This window comes from Colletes latitarsis, chromosome 5 (genome assembly GCF_051014445.1).
Source record: "Colletes latitarsis isolate SP2378_abdomen chromosome 5, iyColLati1, whole genome shotgun sequence".
NCBI classification, from domain to species: domain Eukaryota; kingdom Metazoa; phylum Arthropoda; class Insecta; order Hymenoptera; family Colletidae; genus Colletes; species Colletes latitarsis.
Window position 1 is genome coordinate 38,080,725 of NC_135138.1, and position 23,126 is coordinate 38,103,850.

A 23,126-nucleotide genomic window follows, 5' to 3' on the forward strand; every position below is an offset into this window, starting at 1 on the left:
AAAATAACAAACTACGTTTTGGATAAACCTTTAATCGTAATATCGATACAATTGATCGTGACGGGACCCTTTCGTAAATGCGAGTCCAGCTGGTTTCCTCCTCCTGAATCCAAACTAAACACATTCGTATTCGAACAACGAACGGAAGCATCGATTTGGATCAACCCTTTAACCCTTCGACTGCGGAGCACTCCAACCCAAAACATGAACCAGTTTAATTAAATAGTAATAACGTTGCGGTGAAAAGAAATTATACATGTCTTTGGCGATCGAAGGGTTAACGATGACAATACAATTGATTGATCGCTACGGATCGTGCAACTTAAAGTTTACGAAAGAGCAACACTCCAATATCTCGACAACGAATAACGATCATCCCGATAAAAGTCGTATCTAGGTATAGATTCGTCGGCATAACTACGAGCATTCTAGATCGAGTAACGTTGATAATGCTCTTGCTGTTTGAGATCGATGTACCACACAGATTGGCCGCGGTGCTTGCAACGCACGTGTTTGTAAAGATTCGATATCAATTTCGAGCGATGGTTACAATATGGACATTGGAATCTTGGTGGCTGACCGCATTGGTAGAGCAAATGCTCTCTAAGACCTCTCCATCTGGGAAACCCGCTCGTGCAATTCGGACAGCAAAACTGTCGATCGTTTATCGACGAGCTCCCCATCGATCTGAAAACTGAAAGCATACATCTTCGTTACGCCGGGGAAACTTCACGGTCGCTGGAACGCCCGGAGTTATAGGAATGGTTTACAAATAATGAGAAACACAAAGACAAATCGGAACCTAGCGCGATCATGACTTCCAGGAGGGTTATTGGTTATCGAGGAACGTTCGAGAAGACGTAGATTTCGCAAGTCTCTTTATTCGTGTAACGCGTATCGTCGATCAACGGCGAACAAATACATTCAAAATATTCACGATTATATACAGTTGTACAGTGCAAAGATCGAAAGTTGTCGACGACTCTAATTAGAGTTAACCGTCGCTATTGGCTAAGAATTAAATACGAAGGATCTCTAGAGGGGACAATGATCTATGCTGAGAAGTTTGTAGTTGGCAACATTCGATCTCCGCGCAGTACACGAATGACACACGATCCTCGACGTCGTCTGCGGATTAGTCAACCCCTTTTCTTTCTCGATCAAATGGTTCTCGTGCGTGCAGGCTCGTCCACTAGCCAACAGAAACCTGAAAACGAAAAACGTCTGGTCAGAAGGATCTAACCACGTTGAGGATTCTCGAATCGCGACGCTAGGATCTTGAATATCAAACAACCGATCGTTTACTAGATATTTAACAACGAAGACTATAATCGTTCACATTTGACCGATGGACTTTTAAAAGAAAATTGCACGAACGAAAGAAAATCAGTTTGGAGCAGGGCATACCTATTTCGATCGAAAGGTGCGTCCTGGTGTGTGTTCTCGTTTAAATATCGTTTTATTGCACAGACACAGGATAACCGCGATCAGACACGTCCGTGGGATATTCGAGATATTCTCTCGCGAACTTTTTCTCGGTTCAAACGGTCAGATTCGACAGGCGATAGATGTCCTGGACGTAGACCGCGTGGCCCTCGTGTTTCCGTCGAATGTGTTTCTGTATGTTGGACGTTTTCTTGGAGATCAGGTCGCAGTACGGGCATTTGAAGCGTGGCGGTTGGCCGCACTCGTATCTCAGGTGCGTAAGCAGGCTTCGTTTCTGTCTGAAAACACTGGTGCAATTGCTGCAAGGATACTTGGTCGTACTGTTCGGTACGAACGTCCTGTAAAGTCTGCTGCGTTGGCCCGCAGTCAGTAACAGTCTCGACGCAGCGAATCGTTTCAAACCTGCAAACATCGAATCGCTGGTCAATAGAATATCGTTTTTACGCGATCGGAACGACGACGAATCGTTTGCAAAGGTTCCCAGGGCGTTTGGATGTATCGTGGGGCTCTGCCCGTGCGCGAAAACGATGCTTCGTCGTCGCACCTGACGCGTACCAACGTTTCTAAACGCACGAGGGAAAGATTATCGAATCGTAACTGGTAATCATGCCAACAAAAGCCAAAAAGTCAAGGGAACGCAAGACGTGTCGTCTCGGATGCGGGGCGAGCTGGCCATTTGCTATAATTGATCAACTCCACAAAAGGAAAACAATGGAAATTGACAGAATAATATTCCTTCTTAATTTTATTTTAAACCCAGAATGTGGAGTTGGTCACTTTGGCTCCGTATTTGATCAAGGGAACATACTAACTTTCTATCTTAAAAGTAAAAATGCTGAATAGAATGGACATTCTTTATTATTATCAACAGTGAAAATTTCGTGTAGAAAATAAGACTCACAACGAACGTTACGACGATTTACAAATTATAGAATACAATTTATTATTGTAAATAATGAACGCAAGAAGTCTCTTCTTTCCACAAAACAACTCGCTAACGATTGATCCCACTTTCACTATAAATTAGGAACAAAAAGGAACGGTAATCGTAAATATTTATTTTGTATATATTAATCACTTTGACAGTTTAAGCAAAAAGCAACGATTATACTCTATTTAGAAACGGTACAAATTGCTTATGGAATATTTTCCAAGTCGAGATTAGAACGAATTGCCGGAATAATGTCTCTTGTCCCTCGAAACATCTTCCAGCGGCCAGTTTCTTCCGTTTTTCTACGGGTTATAAACATCTTCCGGCATTTCATCCGCTTGTCGTAACATATTGCAACACGTGCACGCGCATACCAACGGCCGTCTGCAGATGATTCGTTCGTGCAATCTCAACATTCGCAAAGAAGGAAGCATTTTACCGCACGTATTGCAAACATAATTCTTAGTCACGCTGCTATGATTCGAGTTCGCCAACGCACGTGAGCTATCGTTCGTTCCATGATTTTCCTCGCGCGATTGTTTCGGGGCATGGCGTTTGCTCTTGTGGCGCGAGACTTTGTAGCCTGAAACAAAATTAAAAAGGACGTTTGCTTATATTTTGTCGATCGATGCCTGCATTCCACACAGAAATCAAGAAAACTCGGGGTAATATGGGCATAGTTGAACGATCAAAAGTAAATAAAAATAAAAAGTAATCGTTAATTATCGCTGAAATTTTATTTACCTATTCGTACAGTTTCATTCGTGCTCAGATGCCCAGCCAGAAGGAACCTAAGTAAGAATACCGATATTCCATCGGAAGAGATACTATAATAATTTATGGGCATGTATGCGGGGAAATGAGGATGGATTTAATTGTATTCCAGTGAAATAAAATTTACTATCATAATTTATTTACAATCTATCTACCGATGTATCTATCTACCTGTATATACAAGGCGAGGCACCTAACATGCTCGCCGTAAATCATTTACAAATTATGCGTTGCATGAAAAATTATTTTATACAGAAGTTTCGTAGTTCTCAGGATATACTTCCTACGCAGTGATTCCTTTACGCCAGAAACGTCTTAATCCGTCCTAAATTTAATAGTTAACCAGATATTTTGCTTCTGTGCCCGGTGTTGCTTAAGATATTTTTCTAATTTAATATACGCGAAGAGAGAGCGTCACTAACGATCGAAAAGAGAAATACAAGACGTGGCTACATTTTCCAGGACATAAAACATTGGTGCCCATATTACCTCGAAGGCCAATGTCCATATTTTCCCAAGCATTTAAAACAAAGAAATATTTTCCTGGTGTTCCCTAGTCGTGGCCCCCTTGGCAGTTGCATTATTTCAAGATAATTATAAATAACAAGTAACAGTAACAAAGACAGATCCTTACCTTAAATGCAAACTCAACGACAAGGTAGCGACAAAACAAACACAGCGTTCATCCATTTTTGCAACAGTATCGACAGATACGACAAACACAGAAACAAAAAGATTCCTTGTCACAATTCCACATTTTTCCGGTTTAGAAACAACGAAGTGATTCCTAAACATTTTCGTTTGTTTCCCATTTGCATCTTCGCGGCAGTATTACCAACGAAATGGCGATATTTTCTTGATAAAAATTAGTGCAAACACTCGTGCGGACTATGTTTGATTATACGTTATTTTTAAAAAAAGGAGCGAACTTCGTAGAATCAAAAATAGACCGAAATTGTGTCTGGATTTAAAAAAATCACAGCAATTCGTTGGTAATAGAAACTTTATTGAGATCGATGCCTAACAAAAATTGCACCTTAACTCCGAATGTATAGAGACGAGCACCCAATTGCCCTATAAGTAAAGCTATCTACGAAACACATTGCACGAGACATTTTTAAATACTTCACATTCTTCGAGAGATCTTTCAATTCGTACCAAAGACGATTCCAAACCCCATCGAACGTCTACGGTTCACCCTGGCCTACGGTTACCTTACGATTTTAATAATTTAACGGCTAAATAATTTACGGAGTTTCCGTTCGACCACAACGCACACCAATGCCATATATTGGTAACATATATCTTTAAAAAACGGTTACAAAAATTTTCGGGCCAAGCACTCGCGATTTGTAAAGACGGCAAACAACAAATGCAGTAGAAGATACGCTATTCCAACGATACCGTAGACGTAGATATACAGAAATATGTACAACGATTCTACGAATATAAATAATATTATAACTTTCCAATTGTTACGTTTTTAGGCTGGAAAACTCCCGATGAAATTGGTAATGGCTTGTGTAGAAATAATTAGAGCGTATCAATACGCTCTCTCGATCTAACTATTTCTACATAAACCGTAAAAAACTATGCGTGCGTTCGTAATCAATTTTCCTTTTCTTTTCGTCTGTATTCAGGAATCAATATATCTAATAATGTATAACTATGTCTGGAAGAAAACGTAAACGATTAAATATATTCAGAATACTCTTTCTCTCGAATAAAATTATATAAATCTTCTGCTACATTTGTTATTGCTCTTAACACCTCTCAGGAAGTAATCGAACAGCATAAAAAGACTTCCATTTTTTGGTTTAAAGTTAAATACCAGATAGTTTCGTCCAAGCTACTGAAAACCGATCGTCCATTCTACGAACGATAAGTCCAACAAGTTCACCTTCGTGCGCGATCAATATACAGTAGAGTTCCAATTATCCCGAAAGTCAGAAAAATTATTTCTGGTTGCGGGGGTGAATTACAATCACTTTTGGTCATTAGACATACCCTCGAAATCCTACCCACTTTCGAGAAAAAAATTCGAGAAGGTGTGAAATTTTTCGACGAAAAAAATTTTTTCAAATTGTTCCGGAAAAATTATATTCGGTTGCGGGGGTCAATTACAATCATTTTTGGTCAATAGACATACCCCCGAATTCCTACGCAGTCTCGAGAAAAAAATTCTTTTCCGAAAATATAATGTCTGACCATACCATTGATATGTTTCACTGAAATTTCATGCGAATCTTTAAAACGTCATAACTTCTGAACCGATTGGACGATTTTAATGTTTAAAAAAGCAAACTACGCGTATTTTCATGGAGAATATGTAGAAATTCTAAGAATACTGGAAAAGTTGTTCCTTGACCCCATAAAATTAGAAAAACCCCATGAATATGCCCCAATCTTCAAACGTCCATAACTTCTACAATAGTGAACGTATCCCAATGAAACTTTTCCCCGAAGTAGAGCTCATGGGTACCTACAAAAAAATATTAGACAACTTTTCTGTAGGGCGTCAAACAAAATTATTAAAAATGAAAAACGAATTTTTAAGAAAAATCGACAGGGTGCCTAAATTTTTCGGTGAAATTAAAATTTTTCAAATCGTTCTAAAAAAATTATTTTCAATTGCAGGGGTCGATTACAATCATTTTTGGTCATTACACGTACCCCCGAAATCCTACGCATTTTCGAGAAAAAAATTCCTTACCGAAAATCTAATTTGGGGCCAGAAATGTTTGCCCGAATTTTCATGCGTATCTTTAAAACGTCATAACTTCTGAACGGATTGGACGATTTTCATGTTTAAAAAAGCAAACTACGCGTATTTTGATGGAGAATATGTAGAAATCGTAAAAATATTCGAAAAGTTGATCCTTGACCCTGTAAAATGAGAAAAACCCTATAAAAATGGTCCAATTTTCAAACAGCCATAACTCCTACAATTGTGAATATATTTCAATGAAACTTTTTTCTGAAGTAGAGCTCATGGGTACCTACAAAAAAAGTATTAGACAACTTTTCTGTAGGGCGTCAAACAAAATTATTAAAAATGAAAAACGAGTTTTTAAGAAAAATCGACAGGGGGTAGGTGCCTAATTTTTTCGCCGAAAAAAAAAATTTCAAATCGTTCTAAAAAAAATACCTTTGTCTCCAGGGGTCAATTACAATCATTTTTGGTCATTAGACATACCCCCGAAATCCTACCCACTTTCGAGAAAAAAATTCAAGTAGGTGGACAAATTTTTCGGCGAAATTAAAATTTTTCAAATCATTCTAAAAAAATTATTTTCAATTGCAGGGGTCAATTACAAGCATTTTTGGTGAATAAACATACCCCCGAAATCCTACCCACTTTCGAGAAAAAAATTCCTTACCAAAAAATAATGTGTGGCCAGAAATGTTCCTGTAATTTCATTTTCTGTCTCACCTCGTCTATAGTTATATTCCTCGTGTTTATCACTTCATATGTAGGTATAGGTAGGTATATTTAATCATTCGTAAATAGGATAATCGGAATTTTACTGTACATCGTTCGAAAAAGAGCCATAGATTACAACGCTAATCGTATTTCCGTCGAATAAGTAGCAACTAGTGTCCCTAAATAAACTTCAGATATGTATCGTTTGCGAAAACCGTCTTCTTCCTTGTTCTTCTTCTTCGTTTAGGCTGCAATTTCGCGTTCGATCACTTTCAACGATTCTAATAACGAACTCTGGAGAGTTGCTTGTACAAATCGATGATCTGCAGCTTCTCGTCCTTGTGCATTCGACGCACATGGACGTACATGTTCGAGGAGAATTTAGCCTTTTTCGTGCAATAAGGGCATTGATATCGCGGCTCCTTGCCGCACTGAAAGTGGCAGTGAGTCTTCATGTCCGATAGCCTGGTGTAACCGCTGTTGCACCTTGGACAATAAAACTTTTTCCTAGGCGTGGGACTTTGTACGACGACACTGTCGGGCCAGTGACTCCTAGAAATAGATGGTATCATCGATTCCTGACGACAGCCGCCGTGTTCCATGAAGAGAAACGACTCCTCCTTGGATTCTTTGCCAGAATCGCCTCTCGACTGGTAAGCTTTGGACTGCATGGATCCCCCAGGCACCATTTCCGGACGAATAAACGCCGAATGCAGCCGGGGGTACATCGAATCTAGAAAAAGAATCGAATTTTTGTTGCTAGTTAATGTCAGATGGAAACGAGGCCGACGAACTGACGACATCGGATAGAAATTACATTCGTCGTCCATGCTTCGATCTTCTAAGCGCGCGTAGTTTCGAGCTACTTCGGTTCGTAACGTTCTAATCGATGAGCAACAATGAAAAAGTTCTCTATGCGAGACCATACTTTATTCTCGCAAGCGTCCCGTAAGAGACTGCATAACGTAAGAGAGAATAACAGTTACCGTTTCGTGTTTCGCCCAACCGATTGCGTGACAAAATTGCTTTTTCGACGACTAACGGCCGACGATGCTTGTCGAAACGAACCCTGATGCCCTGAAACGAGACCATACACGATAATCTCCAGATAACTGTAACGATGGCGCCCCGCGTAACTGAATCGTTCGTTCAACGCCGGCCATTTTGGCGTCCTCGATCCCTGGAAAGAAAATTCGATCTTCCCCGCATAACTGAAACGTCGAAGATCCGATTTCCTGTAAGTTATTGCAGAGATTGTTGTATGTTCGGGCAATAATTAAGTACTAAATGAGAGACAGTCTACCAACTAGCTCCGCGAGTCGCATAAAGTATCGGAATTAATGTAATTCGTTAAAATATCGACCGCAACGACAGGGGAAACGGATCGTGTGCAAACATCGACGTGAGAATATCTGGATCTATGCATATAAAGTATAATAATTCCGTGTCGTTGCGGAACAATCTCAGCCTATAATCGTCAACGATTAAATGGATCTTACGGAATGTTGGAAAATTATTTTAAAGGTAAAATAAATCAGTTAGGTATGAATTGTATATATTTTCACAGTCTTTATAAAAATGAGTATAAGAATAAAAAGCAAAAAAAATAACGAAATCTGAAATAGGAACAGCAAACTTTAATATCTAACTACGAACTAAGTTTTATTTTCGATAACTGCCGCTCTTAATAGTACCCGATATCAAACGGGGATGGTTTAAATTAACGCGACGTCCCATTGCAGGATCGTATCGGTCCACGATAGAATTTTCATAATGTGCAGCTTTTCAAAAATAATTCTTTATCAAATTTGAATACTTTCGATAAAACGAGTAACACTTAGGTAAGATAACATATAACTATCTAACTTAATGTAATACTTTGAGACTCTCATACGTTTGCCAGTAGTTAACAACGCGTAAAAACTAAAAAAATTTAAATTATTCATTAAAGAAAACTAAAAAAAAAGATACAATTTCAGGCGCATTAAAATGGCCCTGTATGCGGCACGCGAGGGTTAAACTAACTACTAGAATTTGGCACGCGAGAGAAAACGACACACGGAAAAAATGAAAAAATGAAAAAAAAAAAAGGAATAATTACGAAAATGCAAAGAAACGATTCAGTCGCTGTCCGAGGTTTCGGTTGTCGAAAAGACCTCAAACGGACCAAAGTTCTTCACGAAATTTTGGATTTTTCTATAACGTGGAATCTCGAGTGGTTTTTTATGGGGTTTCACAGGCTTTTTACGATGGTTATGAGAACTTTCGGGGGGGGTGTAGGGGTATGCCTTGCAGCTTTTATAGTGCCGAGATGGCAAAACTCCACCCATGAAAGACTGTTTACAATATGTGCATGTGACCGTTCTCTCACATTCGTGATTACGATGGAAGGTGAGTTGCTTCATCACTTTGAAACGGCGGCCGCATTTGTTGCACACAAGTGGATGAGTCTTCGACATGCACTCCGAGTACGGATTTTTCAAGCAATTATACTTGACGTGCTTGGCCACTATATTGGGGGTTCTGAATTTTTTACTGCAGTATATGCAAGTGTGTAGTCTTTGCTCCTCCTTCACGTTCACCCAGATCTCTGTATCTGTCTCCGCGTCGCTGCTGACTTCCGACTTAACAGGCGAGATTGGCCGGCGATTCAGACGAGTATCGATGACTTCATTTGTTTTGCAAACGCGACTGGCGTTTAAAGTGGAAGTACTGATTCGCTTTCTTGCTACTCCTGTAACAATACAATCGAGAAGATAAACGACTTCGTTCTGGTGCGCTGACCAGTACAAAGTAAACGAAAGACAAACAAAAAGGAACGTGGACGATACAACACAGAGAAAACCCATAGCAGTCGTTTTAAACGGGGAAAACGTAAAAAGTATAATAAGTACTCTATCGAGTACATCGTTCTGCAACGATTTACAGTGATCTCCGGATAACTGAAACGAAATCGGATACTCTGCGTGTCAGTTATCCGGGTCAAGTCACACTTGTACACCGTTCGACGAACAGAAGGAACGAGATACGCATAAAGTAAGAAAATAAAGTAATGGTATGCAAATTTTGAATGCCGATAGGCGATTTTTCGAATAATTGGTGACATTTTCCCTGTGGAAATTAATTTACTTTACATTTATGTGTTTATATTAATTTTCATCGGAGAAACTTCACCAATCTATCGATGACGATTTCTCAAAGATACTGGGGGTTCATCGAAAGCCATTGCTCCGAATGAACAAATGAAAAATGAGGGAAGAACGATTTTTTAATTAAAGATTTCATTAGTGGGTGAAATGATTTTTATTATTTTTATTTACAAATCCAGATTGGTCGAACCTAACTTCAATTATCATTCTGTATACGTTATCTAGAACGCTGGTGAATGTAATCTTGGTTAGTTATGCGTGGAAGAATTAGTAGTAAAGAATCGAAAGATTTTTCGAAACCTCGAAGATAACTCGACAATTCGGTGGCCACGAACTGATTCTTCGCGCTGGTCGCATCCATTTTGTTGGCAGAACGTCGTCCGGTTGCAACACGAAGACGGAATCTGAAAACATCAAACAACGCGTCAGCAAACGTAAAAAGATTCGATCGCGGAACGGATCAGCCGAGGTAAGGATTGTAAGTAAACTGAGACTGAGTCGCTTTATCTTCTTTCATCGTTCTATTTTCTCATATTTCTATAACTCACATTCTGAAACAGTATTTTTTAAAAATTAAACGGAAACGGCTGGGAAGAGGGACACGGTACACGTCGCGAATTTGCAATAAATTACCATTTAAAACCGACAGACGCAACCCACCGACGTTACGCTAGCGGCCGCTGTCACGTGTCCGTGACAAGTGTGTCATGACTATTCTCTTCTCGCGAACTATACTTCCATTTTCGTATTCTTCGGTATCAGACTGGCCCGTACACTAAAGCCCTTATCACTGACGCTATTATCAGGGGGATAGAAGTGCACTGGAACTTCGATAATTACAGAAAGATGAACATTCCTGCAAGCATCGAGATTCTTGTGTTTAACGAGGAAATAACCTCGTTTATGTCTCCGTTAGCTATGTTTCCTACCGTTGTTAGCTGACGAGATTGGTCAAGTTTATCAGCCAAAGCGATTGTCTCCACTTTCTGAACGTTTAAAAAAATTTTAGTCTAACCTACTGTCTATGTTTAAAATAAATTTCCTTAGTAATTATACTGGACATTACAAAGTGAGAGAAAGGAACATAAATTTTAAAAAGAGCCTCAAGAAAGAACGTATTTCTTTTCGTAGAATTAATCAACTTGGCATTCTGACTTCTTCTAAGTCAGATCTGCTCAGCACCTAGCAACGCATGTGTGTTACGTACGCCTGGGAGCTTATTTAGCGAGACTGAAAGTTACAAGGGGGCCGTTGTCGATGTTTGCGCAAGCTGCTGCTATGAAGAAACGTTTTCTCGCAGACGGGACACTTCTGCGTCCTACCGCAATCGTGTCTCACGTGGAAAATCAGGTGGGACTGTTTCGAGTAACAAGCACCGCACTGGACGCAGGAGAACGGCCTGCTCTTTTGCAACTGGTGACACGTCGACCGAGGATTCCAATAGCAGAAGCTCTTCTGATGGCTCCTCAAGTGGCCGGAAAGGGTGAAACCCTTGCCACAGTATTTGCAATTGTGCTTTCTTTTAGAGTCGTCCCCTCGAATCGTGTCAGCGAAAAGCTCTGCAACATTATTAACCACTCGTCAGTTGCGTTCTATCGAATACGTTCGCGGATATAATGTACGGAGAATGAAAGACTCGTCCATTTTAAATATTCGATACACCTAACGTCTGGCGAGATCTACGAGTCTTGAGGACACGCTCTTCTTCTACCTGAAACATAATCACCGAGGCGAAGGCCAGAACGTTGCAATCGGTTCTGGAATTAGTGATGCAAGTTTCAGTATACGCTAAAAACATTTATCAAAGTCGGCCCTAGTTTTGGCGAATTTTACAATTTCTATACTAAAAACTAAGGTCTACTTTGACAAGTGTGTTTAGGGTTTTGTGATACTAAAAGTTGCATCTACTCTTCTGGAAACGATTGCAACGTCTTGGCATTCTCCTTGATAGGCACTGAAAGCTACCATTCTGGGACAGGACGCTCATTCTCCGTACATCGTGCGTCGTTGGTAGGTAGAACAATGTAAAATGAAAACAGAATGTTCCCTGAACGATGACTGCTATAACGACGCAACAAATTTTGAAGGCGATCCATTTAACGAGCGACATCCAGACGCGAAACATTTCACGCGTGCGACAACAAGGGGAGAAGCGTGATGGGATAAGAACAGGAAAAGATACATACAATATTGCTTTATTCCTTTACATTCAGACGTACAGTCTGCACAAGTCCTAACGAGTACAAGTATTACAGTTTCCGTATACGCAGGATCGAGGAGTGAGAAATTTAAAAGAAAGAAACAATCTCGTAATTGAATCGTACGTCAAGTAGTTAAACGAATGGTCAACGGAAGATTTCTTCGATCGAGATGAAAGAACGGAAATATAAACGGAAGCTGGTAAAATATAAAAAATTATATCGAAACGGGGAGAATAAGACGGTTTTGGTATCCACAGGGTGCGTTTCCTTTAACGCGGACGCGAACTACTCGTTTTCATCGAAACAACATTGCACTTTATGCTTGCGGAGGCTACTGCTGTGCAAGAACGTTTTGCCGCAGCAGTCACATTTCTGTGTTTTGCCGCAGTCGAAACGAATATGCGACTTCAGCGACGATTGTTTACTGTAACTGGCTCCGCACAGGACACAGACGTACGGTCTCGAGGCCTTCGTCTTGTAAAACATCGATCGTGGATTAAAGTAGCAATAGTTATTTCGATGCTTGTTCAGAAACCTCGAATGCGTGAACGGCTTGTGACAATATTCGCACACGTACTTCCGTTTCGACAGTTCAGGGTCTGGATACTGTTTCAAGCTTCCTGAAACACCGGTCAAGAACACTGAATTAAACAAGGTATACCCGGAGGAACATTAATTAACATTCCTCCTGTACACTAATCACGGCGTACTACATATAAGAATGGCCCGAAAGTCACCAGATATCTCGTTAAATAAAACTATCGACTTGTTTACAAAGTAAGAGTATTCACACTGGGCATAAATATCTTTTTATTTTATTTCTCTGTTATTCGAGAATATTTTAGTCACATAAGAGGTGAGGGAAATAACATGCAAAATTGGGAAAATGAACGTGTATTATAGAAAGCAACGAACGAAGTTTTAAATTATATTCTTCCAGGATTATTCAGATGTAATTACAGTTCATTTTGCAAGATAGATTGTGACTTTTGGAACATTCTACAGGTCAATTTCTAGGCGAAATAATTTGTCATTTACTGTAATTGGGAGAAATTGTGCAAGAATTGTACTCCTCCAATTTATTTACGTCACAGGACTCGAGTTTTTCGACGTTGAGGGAAGAAAGGGTCGTCTATGGGTTAATATTTATTTCAAGCAACAGCAATACCTTACAATAAAGAACTGTATCGAGTCAACGATAGATTGCGTAAAAACATTTTTTATTAGCCACATGCAAATGTTACAAGCTTATGGGTAAAACAATCGAACAATAGATACTTAGTTAACAATTGTCATAGACCGGAAGGGAAAGAAACTATAAAATTACTTCGTTGATATACGTGCTGTGCTTGCAGTTCAATTTGATAATATTTTCGATTCCCGGTTATGGAACCCCTTCAGTACTTCGCGCAACTAAAATTGAGATCTATATAAATATAATTCTCTTCTATTTCTGCATCTTATCACCAGTGGCAAATTACATATTTTACATAGTCTTTGTTGCTTAATAATGCTGTAAAAATTCTATTGCATTAAAAGCGCCGAAGGGGATCCAAAAGCCACGGGGATCGAAGACGTTGGATTAAGTTTACGATGACTGGTTCGTAGAAAATTGATTAAAAGTCTAGCGGATCCAGGGCGAGTTCGTTCTTCATGTTGGAATCGATCTCCAGCGCGGTGAGATCGTTGGTGTCCGACTTGGCCAATTTATCGACTATGTGTCGGAAAGGGCAGTAACGATTTTTGTGCTTGTACAGGCTGGTTCTGTGCAAGAAAGTTTTCCCACAGTGGGCGCATTTCTGCAATTTCCCGCACTCGTGGCGAACGTGCCACATCAGGTTGTTCTGTCGCGAGTAACTCGCGCCGCAGATATTGCACGCGAAACGACCGACCCTTCCGGCTTTGTTCGACTGCGACTGAGGGTTCAGATAGCACCGGTAGTTCATGTGGGCCTGCAAAAAGCTGGCTCTGGTAAAACTCTTCCCGCAACAGTTGCAACTGTGACTGCGCGTCGCGTCTTGGAATTCGGATGCAGCTCGATCTTGCTCACGAACGCCGCTTTCTGCAACACCATCAAAGTATCTATCAGAAATATAGTCTTCTTACCTATCGTAGTCGGTCCCCCTCTAATCTTCCCTTAGATTCTCCCGGTACTTCCTCCGCGACAAATTATCATCGCATCCACAAGGGTTGATCAACGAAACGATCCATAAAACGGACACGGTGCATCGCGACGATGAAACGACGCGAGTACAAATGCAAAACAGCTTTACGCGAGTGCAAGAAGCATCGTTTTGAGAATTTAAAAGGCTGTGCCCCTAATTTTTATGTTTTTAAATGGGAAGTTTGAACCGTGGAAATTGGGATAAAGAGGTCCTGTTGAAACTTCGTATTTTATTCGAGTCTTATTTATACTATAAATTATTCTTCGAAAGTTTTCTCTGAAGTCTTTCTACTGGAAAACTGATAGAGTCCAACTAGATCCAACAATATTACTAGTTATTAAATCATGAACTAAATAAAGACTGTCAGGCATGTTATTGTGCGACGTTGACTTGCCAACTTTTCATTAAACATATAGCGATACGCATTACGTAATGGAAGGAAAATAAAGAACGTTCCAACAGATTATCGAAAATTTATTTGCAAAAACTGTGCTTTAGAATTTTCTACGGAAGCATCTGTAAATGTTAGAAAAATTTGTTAAATACCAGCATCACGACCCTCGTCGTCCCATTCAATAATAAATATTTATTAATATAAAAAGCTTATTCAGACTTGATAACTCAACAAACTATACAATTCTTCTAATCTGGAGGACGCTAAAAGTCGCTGATCCACCGAAGACGCCGTGAACAGAGAAAATTTGGGAACCTCCAATCTTACTATTACAGCAAAGGTATACAGTATCGATATAAAAAGTCCTAGGAGCGAGCCTGTGTAAACTGGATCGAAAATGCGAAGATGTCCTCGGAAGTTAAGGGTTGAAAAATTCGTATAAAAACGTATAGACGGCGTCTGTTGGATGAAAGGCGAGTCAACAATCGTTCTGATCGACGATCAAGAACAGATCCTCGCCTTTGTGCTTGCGTCTGATGTGCGCGTAAATGTTGGTCCCGCGTTTGCTCCTGAGGCCGCAATAAGGACAGTGAAACTTGGGCTCGCGACCGCACGCGATTCGCAAATGTGTGACCAACGTTCGTCTGTTCTTATAGCCCTGCGAACACTTGGGGCAAACATAGTTCCTGGACTCCGCTCTGTTCATGGTTCGTCTCTCCTCGATCCGGAACGAGGGATCCATGAAGCATCCTCTGGTCAGATGCCGCTTCAAATGACTCTGAGACGGGTAAGGACAGTTGCAGAAGTTGCATCGATATTCCCCGACGTTGCAGTCACGGATCGACGCTGTAACACACAAGGCGACACTTAATGTACAGACTTCGCTATCTTGGCCCGCTCGAAACTGTTCGAAATTCTTTACAAGGTATCGCTGGCTCGTTAGGGAACGGTCTGAAGAAGTTCAGAGGAAGCCTTCGCGGAAGAGATCTCGCACGATTCGCGAAAACGAGCGATCAGACTTTGTCTCTAGGAAGGAAAACAAAAATGCATCAACGTGGATTCGAAATTTGTCGTCGCAATTCTACAAAGAATAATAGATTGGAAGCATTCGAAAAACTGTCGAAAATTCAGTACATCTCCCGAGTGTTGAGATCTTTTCTTGTCAAACCCTGGTACACATCCGTCAAGAACACTTGGAAGTAATTAAATTTCACGCGATCCTCCAGGTTCTTCCCCCTCTCGTTGAATAATTGACGTCTTCAGTCGGGAATAAAAATAAAGGATGAACGCAAACGGGAACGTTTCCTTCAAGATCTCTTTTATTTACATTCGATAAAAATTTGAAGAGTCCGACGAGCAACATCTCATACAATTTATTGCCCAACGGTAACGACGTATCTTTAGTCGTCTCGTTGTATAAATCGACATTTCAAATTCACCTCCTCTTACATAGAAATATATATACCTCTGTGTACGCATCGTGTCGCGACTAAAAAAATAACATTTCATAAATGTAATCTCGTCGTTCCATCGCGCGCGAACCGCAATAGAACTGTTTCAAACAGATTTGATTCCTCTGGTTGGTTTAACAAACTTCTGCACTCATACATACACACCTAATCTTGGGTACGTATACGAGACGTCTCGCGATGCGTCGCACAATCGAGAAAAGATTGTCTGAAAAAAAAGGATTTATTTCTTGGTCTTCGATGAAATCGAAAATTCGTTTTTAAGGGTCCCTTTTACCTTTGATTGAAAATCTCTTGTTCGATGAATACGACACACCTCGCGGGACGATCTATAAGTATATACAGATCCACATACGTACACTCAACGCACACGTGCACTCGTGGTAATCGTATAGAATAACTTACAAATATATTACTGCGCTAATCTAGAAAAATAGGAATATTATTCATTTGGCATTTGTAATCAAATTATTTGGCAGTTCGTATGCAGGCGCATGTCGTAGACCAAATTTATAATTATTGACCTGAATAACGTTACTATTTTTTTTTTTTTATGTATTTTCAATAATGTACGTATATCCTTAAATGCAACTTAAACAAATACAAAGTATAAACATCTACGATGTCGTGTAATTGCCAATATGGACGAAGTAAATCGTCGAAGAACGATTATCGGAACTATGGAAACGTTGAAATAAAACGCTTTGGCACATTTTCTATATACAAATTCTCAATTATGTATCTCTTATTTATCGAAAGTATCACACGAATTATGGTAAATTCGTCCACATAGGAAACAATTGTAAATATAACTCTACGATTCGCGTGTGGTTTCATATAGAAAATTTAATTCTTAATAAAAATAGAACATCGTAAAAGTAACTATTGTACCGTTAGTAACAATTGACGCGTTTGTACGTACGTTAAAAATCCTATCATAAAAATTCCCTTTGGTATTCCTTTGGATAACAACAGGTAGGACAAAGACAGTAATCACGAATAGAAACAAAGAGTATTAGATGCAACAACAACAAAAAGAAAAACGACTAATCTTCGCAGCAAAGGAGACAATCTACTACTATTTAAAAAAAAGAATAACAATAATTTACGCAAACGTACTTTTCTACGTCGGCTACGTAATCGATCAATTATTCGACGAAAGATTACTAGCTTCGCTCAGCTCTTTCGTTAATAACTCATTGATTCAATCTTAATCAAAAGTTAATCGTGTTTAATGATTACGTTCGATTACTTGTGTTGTGCGTTAACGCTTTGACAGCCGTTGGTGTTGCGTGTTCGTTACTACATTTACAAAATAATAATCATCCTGTGAAAAAAGTATTCTACTGAAAGTTTCTTGGGACGAGAAATTATATACCAATGTTTACGATGTCCGAACGATAAAATTGTAAAATTCGTAATAGGAACTCTCGCGAAGGCCGTCGAAGGGTTAAGCCGAAATTAGAACCATAACGAATATACCCATCGAGTTGATTACACGGTAATCATAATCGTTTAATCATTAATCGAATTACGTTTCGCTCGACGCTACGCGTAAACCCACGCGATACGATATGAATAAGTTAACCCCCCCAGCTCCGTCCCTCCCGAAACGAGTTACGAACGTCGTGTCTAGCAAGGCCGATGATTCGTTGAACAAAGAATAACGCGAGAAACAATGCGCTCCGTTAATGATAATCGTCGTTAAGGCTCGCGACAGCGATATATCAATTGTCTTCGGAGCGAAATTGTAGGGCAGCGAACACGGAAGCTATTTAGCGACCGATCCGCCGTGAATATTCAGGATGTGCTGCTTTAGATGATCCGGTCGGCAGAAGTACTTTCCGCAGAGGGTGCAGGTGAAAGTGTACCTGGACCCGAGTCCTCCGCACTCGTACCTGGAGTGTCGCGTCAGAGAAGACCGTGATCTATATCCGCGTCCACACATGACACACCGAAATCTCAGCTCGCTGGCAGAGACACCCTCCATCATGGGGCTCGCTGTAAGCATACAGGGAGGCTTTTTACATATGGGTTTTTCCTTCTTTTCCCCCATCCGAACAATCAATATACCCCACCGTGCGTGCGTGTTCGACGTATCGCCTCGTTTTTTCGTTCTTGCTGTCGCTCTCCCTCTCACACTCTAACGGTAAATGCATTAAAAATACATGACAATAGTACTTCGAAGCGGGTTCTCGGTTCTCGACAACGACGAAGAAAGGAAAGCTCGAGCCAAGCATGTGGACGATATACGGTCAAGGCCTAAGCTCGCTCCGAAAGAAGACTGCACACGACAGAACGCGTTTACCCCGTTTTTAAACGAATTGCGAATTAGGATTCATTTAATCGATTTAAGATTCGGTCGAAACGAAAGCCTGTACCCCTTTTCCAATACTTAACAGTGACAGAGAACATACGGGGAGTTCGTCTACAGGTAAACAATCTTCCAGGACACGATCCTATGCCATAAAATAAGATGAAATCAAAAATTTATTAAATTACTATCACCCTAAGATTTGATCAGATTTTTAACGAAATCGATTCATTGCACTTTTCTAATTATCTAAATGAGGTATATTTAGAAGATTAAATGTTACTACTAAAATTTATCATTCTTGATTTAATCTTACTTTAACGAATAGAACCAACCCCCAAGTCTGCCTACCTGTAGATGTAACCCCCGAGGTAACCCTTGCATTTTTTTCGAGAAAGCAACAATAACACGGAACGGACAAATAGTACACGAAAAACCAATCTTTTTCTATATCGATATTTACAGAGACATAGACGAGCCCGTTGCAAGAAAGCACAAAAACCCGTTTACATGATATTTATTGTTTAGGACACTTTGGCGATATTTCTGCGCAGTCTTCTTTACTCGGAGCCGTTGTTATTTACATGCTGCTCCAAGATGAATTGCGTTTATTAGTGTTTTCCATTTTTACACCCGTGATACTTCATTAATTCAACCCAACGTAAAAAATGCCTCCTTGTATAGTTTCACCCAACACACGTCCATGACACATGAACACATACATCTAAAACGAGTTACGCGTCATTAATTCGTAAAAACTGTATTTCATCGACACACTCGAATACCTGTGTTTGTTTTATTTTTCTTTTTATTATTATTATTAATTTTCAATTCAAAATTGCTCCGCATTACATTAATGATAATGAAGCTTAAATTTGTGGCAAACCATGAGTCAGCATGCAGTAACATCGTCAAATGCGATTCGCGCGACGAGATATACCTCTTGAACTGTTTCCTCGTCGATCGTGCGCAACAGAAATCCTCCGATCTAGGACGATTTTGTTGCCGGACGTGAGCATCATGGTTCGTGTGAAAATAAAGAGTACAAAAATTCAAAGTCCGCGTAATACGATGAGAATTTAAGTTTAATTCCAAAGTTACGTGTCGATTCGTCAAAAAATTGACACGTACAGTCGAAAGTCACAGGACAACTATACACAGTTATGTACACTGAATCTTCTACAGATTTTAAACGAGTTATTACAAAATAAAAAAGGAATTTATTCAGTCTCGAGGAAAACGCTGATTTATAGTACAACGAACGAATGAACGTTTTGTTTAAATTTTGAAGAACGAGGGAAACCAAACGAGTCGGACGATCGAAGTTACAGAAACGTGGACGACGTGCAGAAGCGTACCACTGGACTCGTCGTTTGCGATCTGAACGATATACAAATTAATAAAAGTGAAAATAAAAATGAAGATTTGTAAGATTTAGCGACAATGACGTGCCTGGAAAATTATGCTTTACGGATTCCAAATGCTGCAAGGTCCGATCCAAGTTCGTCGCTGGCGTCGACATTGAAAAGCAACTTTGCAGCTTTTCCCTTTCGTGGATATTCTCGTGGTCCAGCGAACTGCTTCGATATTTACGAGACTGCGCTTGCAACTTAATCAGGATAACCCGTTCGACTATGAACCCGGGGAATTTAAGTCACGGTGGCGCGATGCGTTCCATTCTTAACGCGTCGAGTGCTCAGGACGTTGACCGATGCTCAATAACATTAAAAATACTGTAAAATAAGCACACCATTTAAGCATAGAATTTTTTTTTTTACATAATTCAAATAGACATCGACAGAGAAAGAAGACGAAAAAAACTTGGCACTCAACGCGTTACAAGCCCTCATCGATCGCGTATGCGCAACAAACACTTTGCGAAACTGAACTTTTGCAAACGTTCGTGAATGTTACTACGGTTACATAAAGTTTAAAGACAGATTTTACTCGAGATTCGAACTCGTAAATCGGATGGAATTGCTAGTTACGCGACTCTGTATTTCCACGCGTAATCGCTACTTTCAAGGAATATCGAAACGTACCATTTACTGAGAACACCGTAGCGACGTACACAAGAAACAAATTTAAAAAATTTCTAATATCGTCTCGATAATAGCGCAAAACCCAAGAAAAGTTACCACGATCGAATTAACGAAAAACGGAATAAACGCCTGAAAGTAAGTCCCGCAAGCTATCGTTCCTGAAAAGTAGGATCTAGGAAGGACATGAGCGAATGATAAGAAACGATGTTTTATTAAAAAACCATTTATTGTGTATCTTCTTATGCTCCACTCCTCTGGACGACAACTGGAACGTGCGATCGAGACGAATGGTAGACGACTACATATTCCTAACATTTCTCTTTTTTTATTCTTTTATTAAAACCACGAGAGAATTTCGAAACCGAGTGAAACTTCCTTGAAACAGTTTAGAACTCTACACGGAACGTCGCAATTTAAAAAATTCAATTCGCACGCGTAGACGCATAGATTCGACAGTTTCTTGTTCATGTTAATTTTCGACGCGCGTAATAATATCTAGGAAGAGTCTAAGAAAATTTATACAACTGGAAACCCTTTTCCTACATTTTACTTCGTCGACGATGGGAAACTTTTAACGCTTAGGATTCCTCGATGCGAACGAATTCAAATTATTAATATTTTACGAGGAAAAAGAGAATGTTTCGAATGATTTATACCCGGTAGTTATTTTCTCGACGGTAGAGACAATGTGAACATCACCGCAACACATGCTTGGTTATGTTTTTTTGCAACAAGCGATCGTTTATTTTTTTTAACAATATTATACCGCAACTTTCCCGCAGGATTATTTTACAAATGATTAATGCGCCGATTGTTCTCGAGAGAAGGTACCTCTCGACACTCGTGTTACAATTTTGAATTTTGGATTCTCTTACAATGAACGGTACACGATTTTACTTGTATACAAAAACAATTAAAAAAAAAAAAATACGAACGACGACTTATAAAGCGATCTAAACGTTCTCTTTCTGTATAATAGTGTCAGAAACTCTACGAATAAATTCATACTTGCGTACAACGCTTAATTAAAAATCGGATCGTATATAAATCGTAAATTTTTTATTTTTTTTTTTATTTTATCTACCAAAACTATCGACGCTCTATTAACCTTCGAATAAAAATGACCAAAACTCGCAACCATTTAACGATACTGTCGCGAGCCAAGATGTCTCCTGTCACTTGACCAATGCCGAACAATTCCCAACGCTCTAGACCCTGTGTGCGTCGATATTACAACAAACTCTATACAAAACTATCCCGACAGGTGAGAGAATCGCGAAACAATAATAAAAGAAACAATCGACTGGGATGAAAGAGGCGCTCTCTCGCTGAACACACGCTCTGTTGGCTTTCTAAAACTTTCTACGTCGACGATCGATATACAAAGCTCCGAGTAGTGCGTTTATGTCCGTTAAAAATATAAAAAAAAAAAAAAAGAAAAATAAAACGCGCGTTGGCAAAGGCGTGGCACCATCTTTCCCGCAGCCGCTGAAAGAAAACGATTGGCACGGTGGTCAAGTGAACAAGATTTTTGATAAACACGTCGCAGACGGTGTCTACGGGACAATACAAAAATAGAGTCTCTACTCGAGCGCGAATATATTCTTCGAATAAGATCGGAAAAACGGAACGTGACATACTTGGCATCGCGACGCGTGGTTTTCTCTCCTTTTCCGGTCAGTAGTTCGCACCAAGAAAAGTAGGAGAGACGACCAAATGAATACACACTACGACTCTCGGGATTCTCCTGTACTTTGCCTCTCTTAAGAGTCCTGGAAAGCCGCGACGGAGAACTGCTTCAACCTGGAAAACCTTCCTCTGGAGTAAGGCGCCAGGTGATGACCGGTCCGCTTCTGGTGCGCCCTCATGATGTCCAACCGCGTGAAACGCCGGCAGCAAGTCCTGCAGACGAACTGCTTCTCTACTCCGCACTCATACTTTAGATGTCTGTCCAACGAGTACTGGACGGAATAACGCCGGCCGCATCGCAAGCAACAATAGCCAAGAATCGATTCTGAAACACCGTGGCCCTCACCACAATCATGCGAGCACTCGTACTCTAGGGACTTTGTTTTATGCTGGTTTTCCTTCCCCCCATCCTCTCCCTCACTCTCTCTCTTGATCTAACTCGACCATGAAGAATGTCTACGTCCTCGTTATCGTTCGTCGTCAATCGTTTCAGTGACTCCAAACAAATCTAGACTAACTTAAGGAGACGCCGAGGTAACGCTGCAACGCGTTGCGACTCCCATAATGACCGCTGCGCAGCAGAGATTATTTGAGGCCCAACGATTGCGTCGTGCGTTGAAACAGCGTCTCGTTTTCCGCGATCTATAAAACGTGGCGTTCGAAAAACGAAACAATAGAATCGCGTTAAAGACGCGTTACTCGGTACAGTTAACTAGCGATAGAAAAACAATCCGTATCTTCTGTCCATAAAGCGTTAAAATGAGGTTGAATCTTATCGGACGCCTGCGGAACAGCAAACTCTGCACATCGTTCATTCTCTGTTTGCAGTACCGAAGTCGAAGCGAAGTAACGGAACGTAGTCGTAGAGTTTATCTCGATCGTTTAACGGATAAAAGTAATTTTCGTTTTACGATATTTTTCACGGTGGGCGTTAGCGAACTATCAAGATTCAAAATGGCGACGAGATCTCTGCGAAGCCCGCAACGAGAAATCGTCTCGAATCGAACGTTGAAGTTCAGCCCAAGCGTCGTCGTAGAAGTTCTCCGATAAATCGTTGTTTCGCGATAACAAATTTATCGATAACATCTACGACGCGGCCTTGTTTCCCGATACCGCGGAAAATATCGT

At 40.2% G+C, this 23,126-nt stretch overlaps 1 protein-coding gene across 48 annotated transcripts in view; it reads right to left on the reverse strand.

The window, feature by feature from the left end:
- LOC143341872 (uncharacterized) overlaps positions 1–23,126 on the reverse strand; it is a 97,752-nt gene that overhangs the window by 57,166 nt on the left and 17,460 nt on the right. For 2 of the 48 annotated variants that reach the window (XM_076765195.1, XM_076765196.1), the window contains one exon: positions 8,433–9,309. The exons of 36 other annotated variants lie outside the window; for them this stretch is intronic. In XM_076765195.1, coding sequence (XP_076621310.1) covers positions 8,696–9,309 — 614 coding nt within the window. In that variant the 3' untranslated portion in view covers positions 8,433–8,695. Of the gene's footprint in view, positions 1–181; positions 695–1,428; positions 1,849–2,642; positions 2,961–6,603; positions 7,309–8,432; positions 9,310–10,254; positions 11,284–12,169; positions 12,546–13,454; positions 13,988–14,881; positions 15,331–17,434; positions 17,955–20,516; positions 22,324–23,126 lie in introns of those variants that run through there. 10 more of the 48 variants (XM_076765232.1, XM_076765215.1, XM_076765228.1 and 7 more) reach the window with 10 other exon arrangements.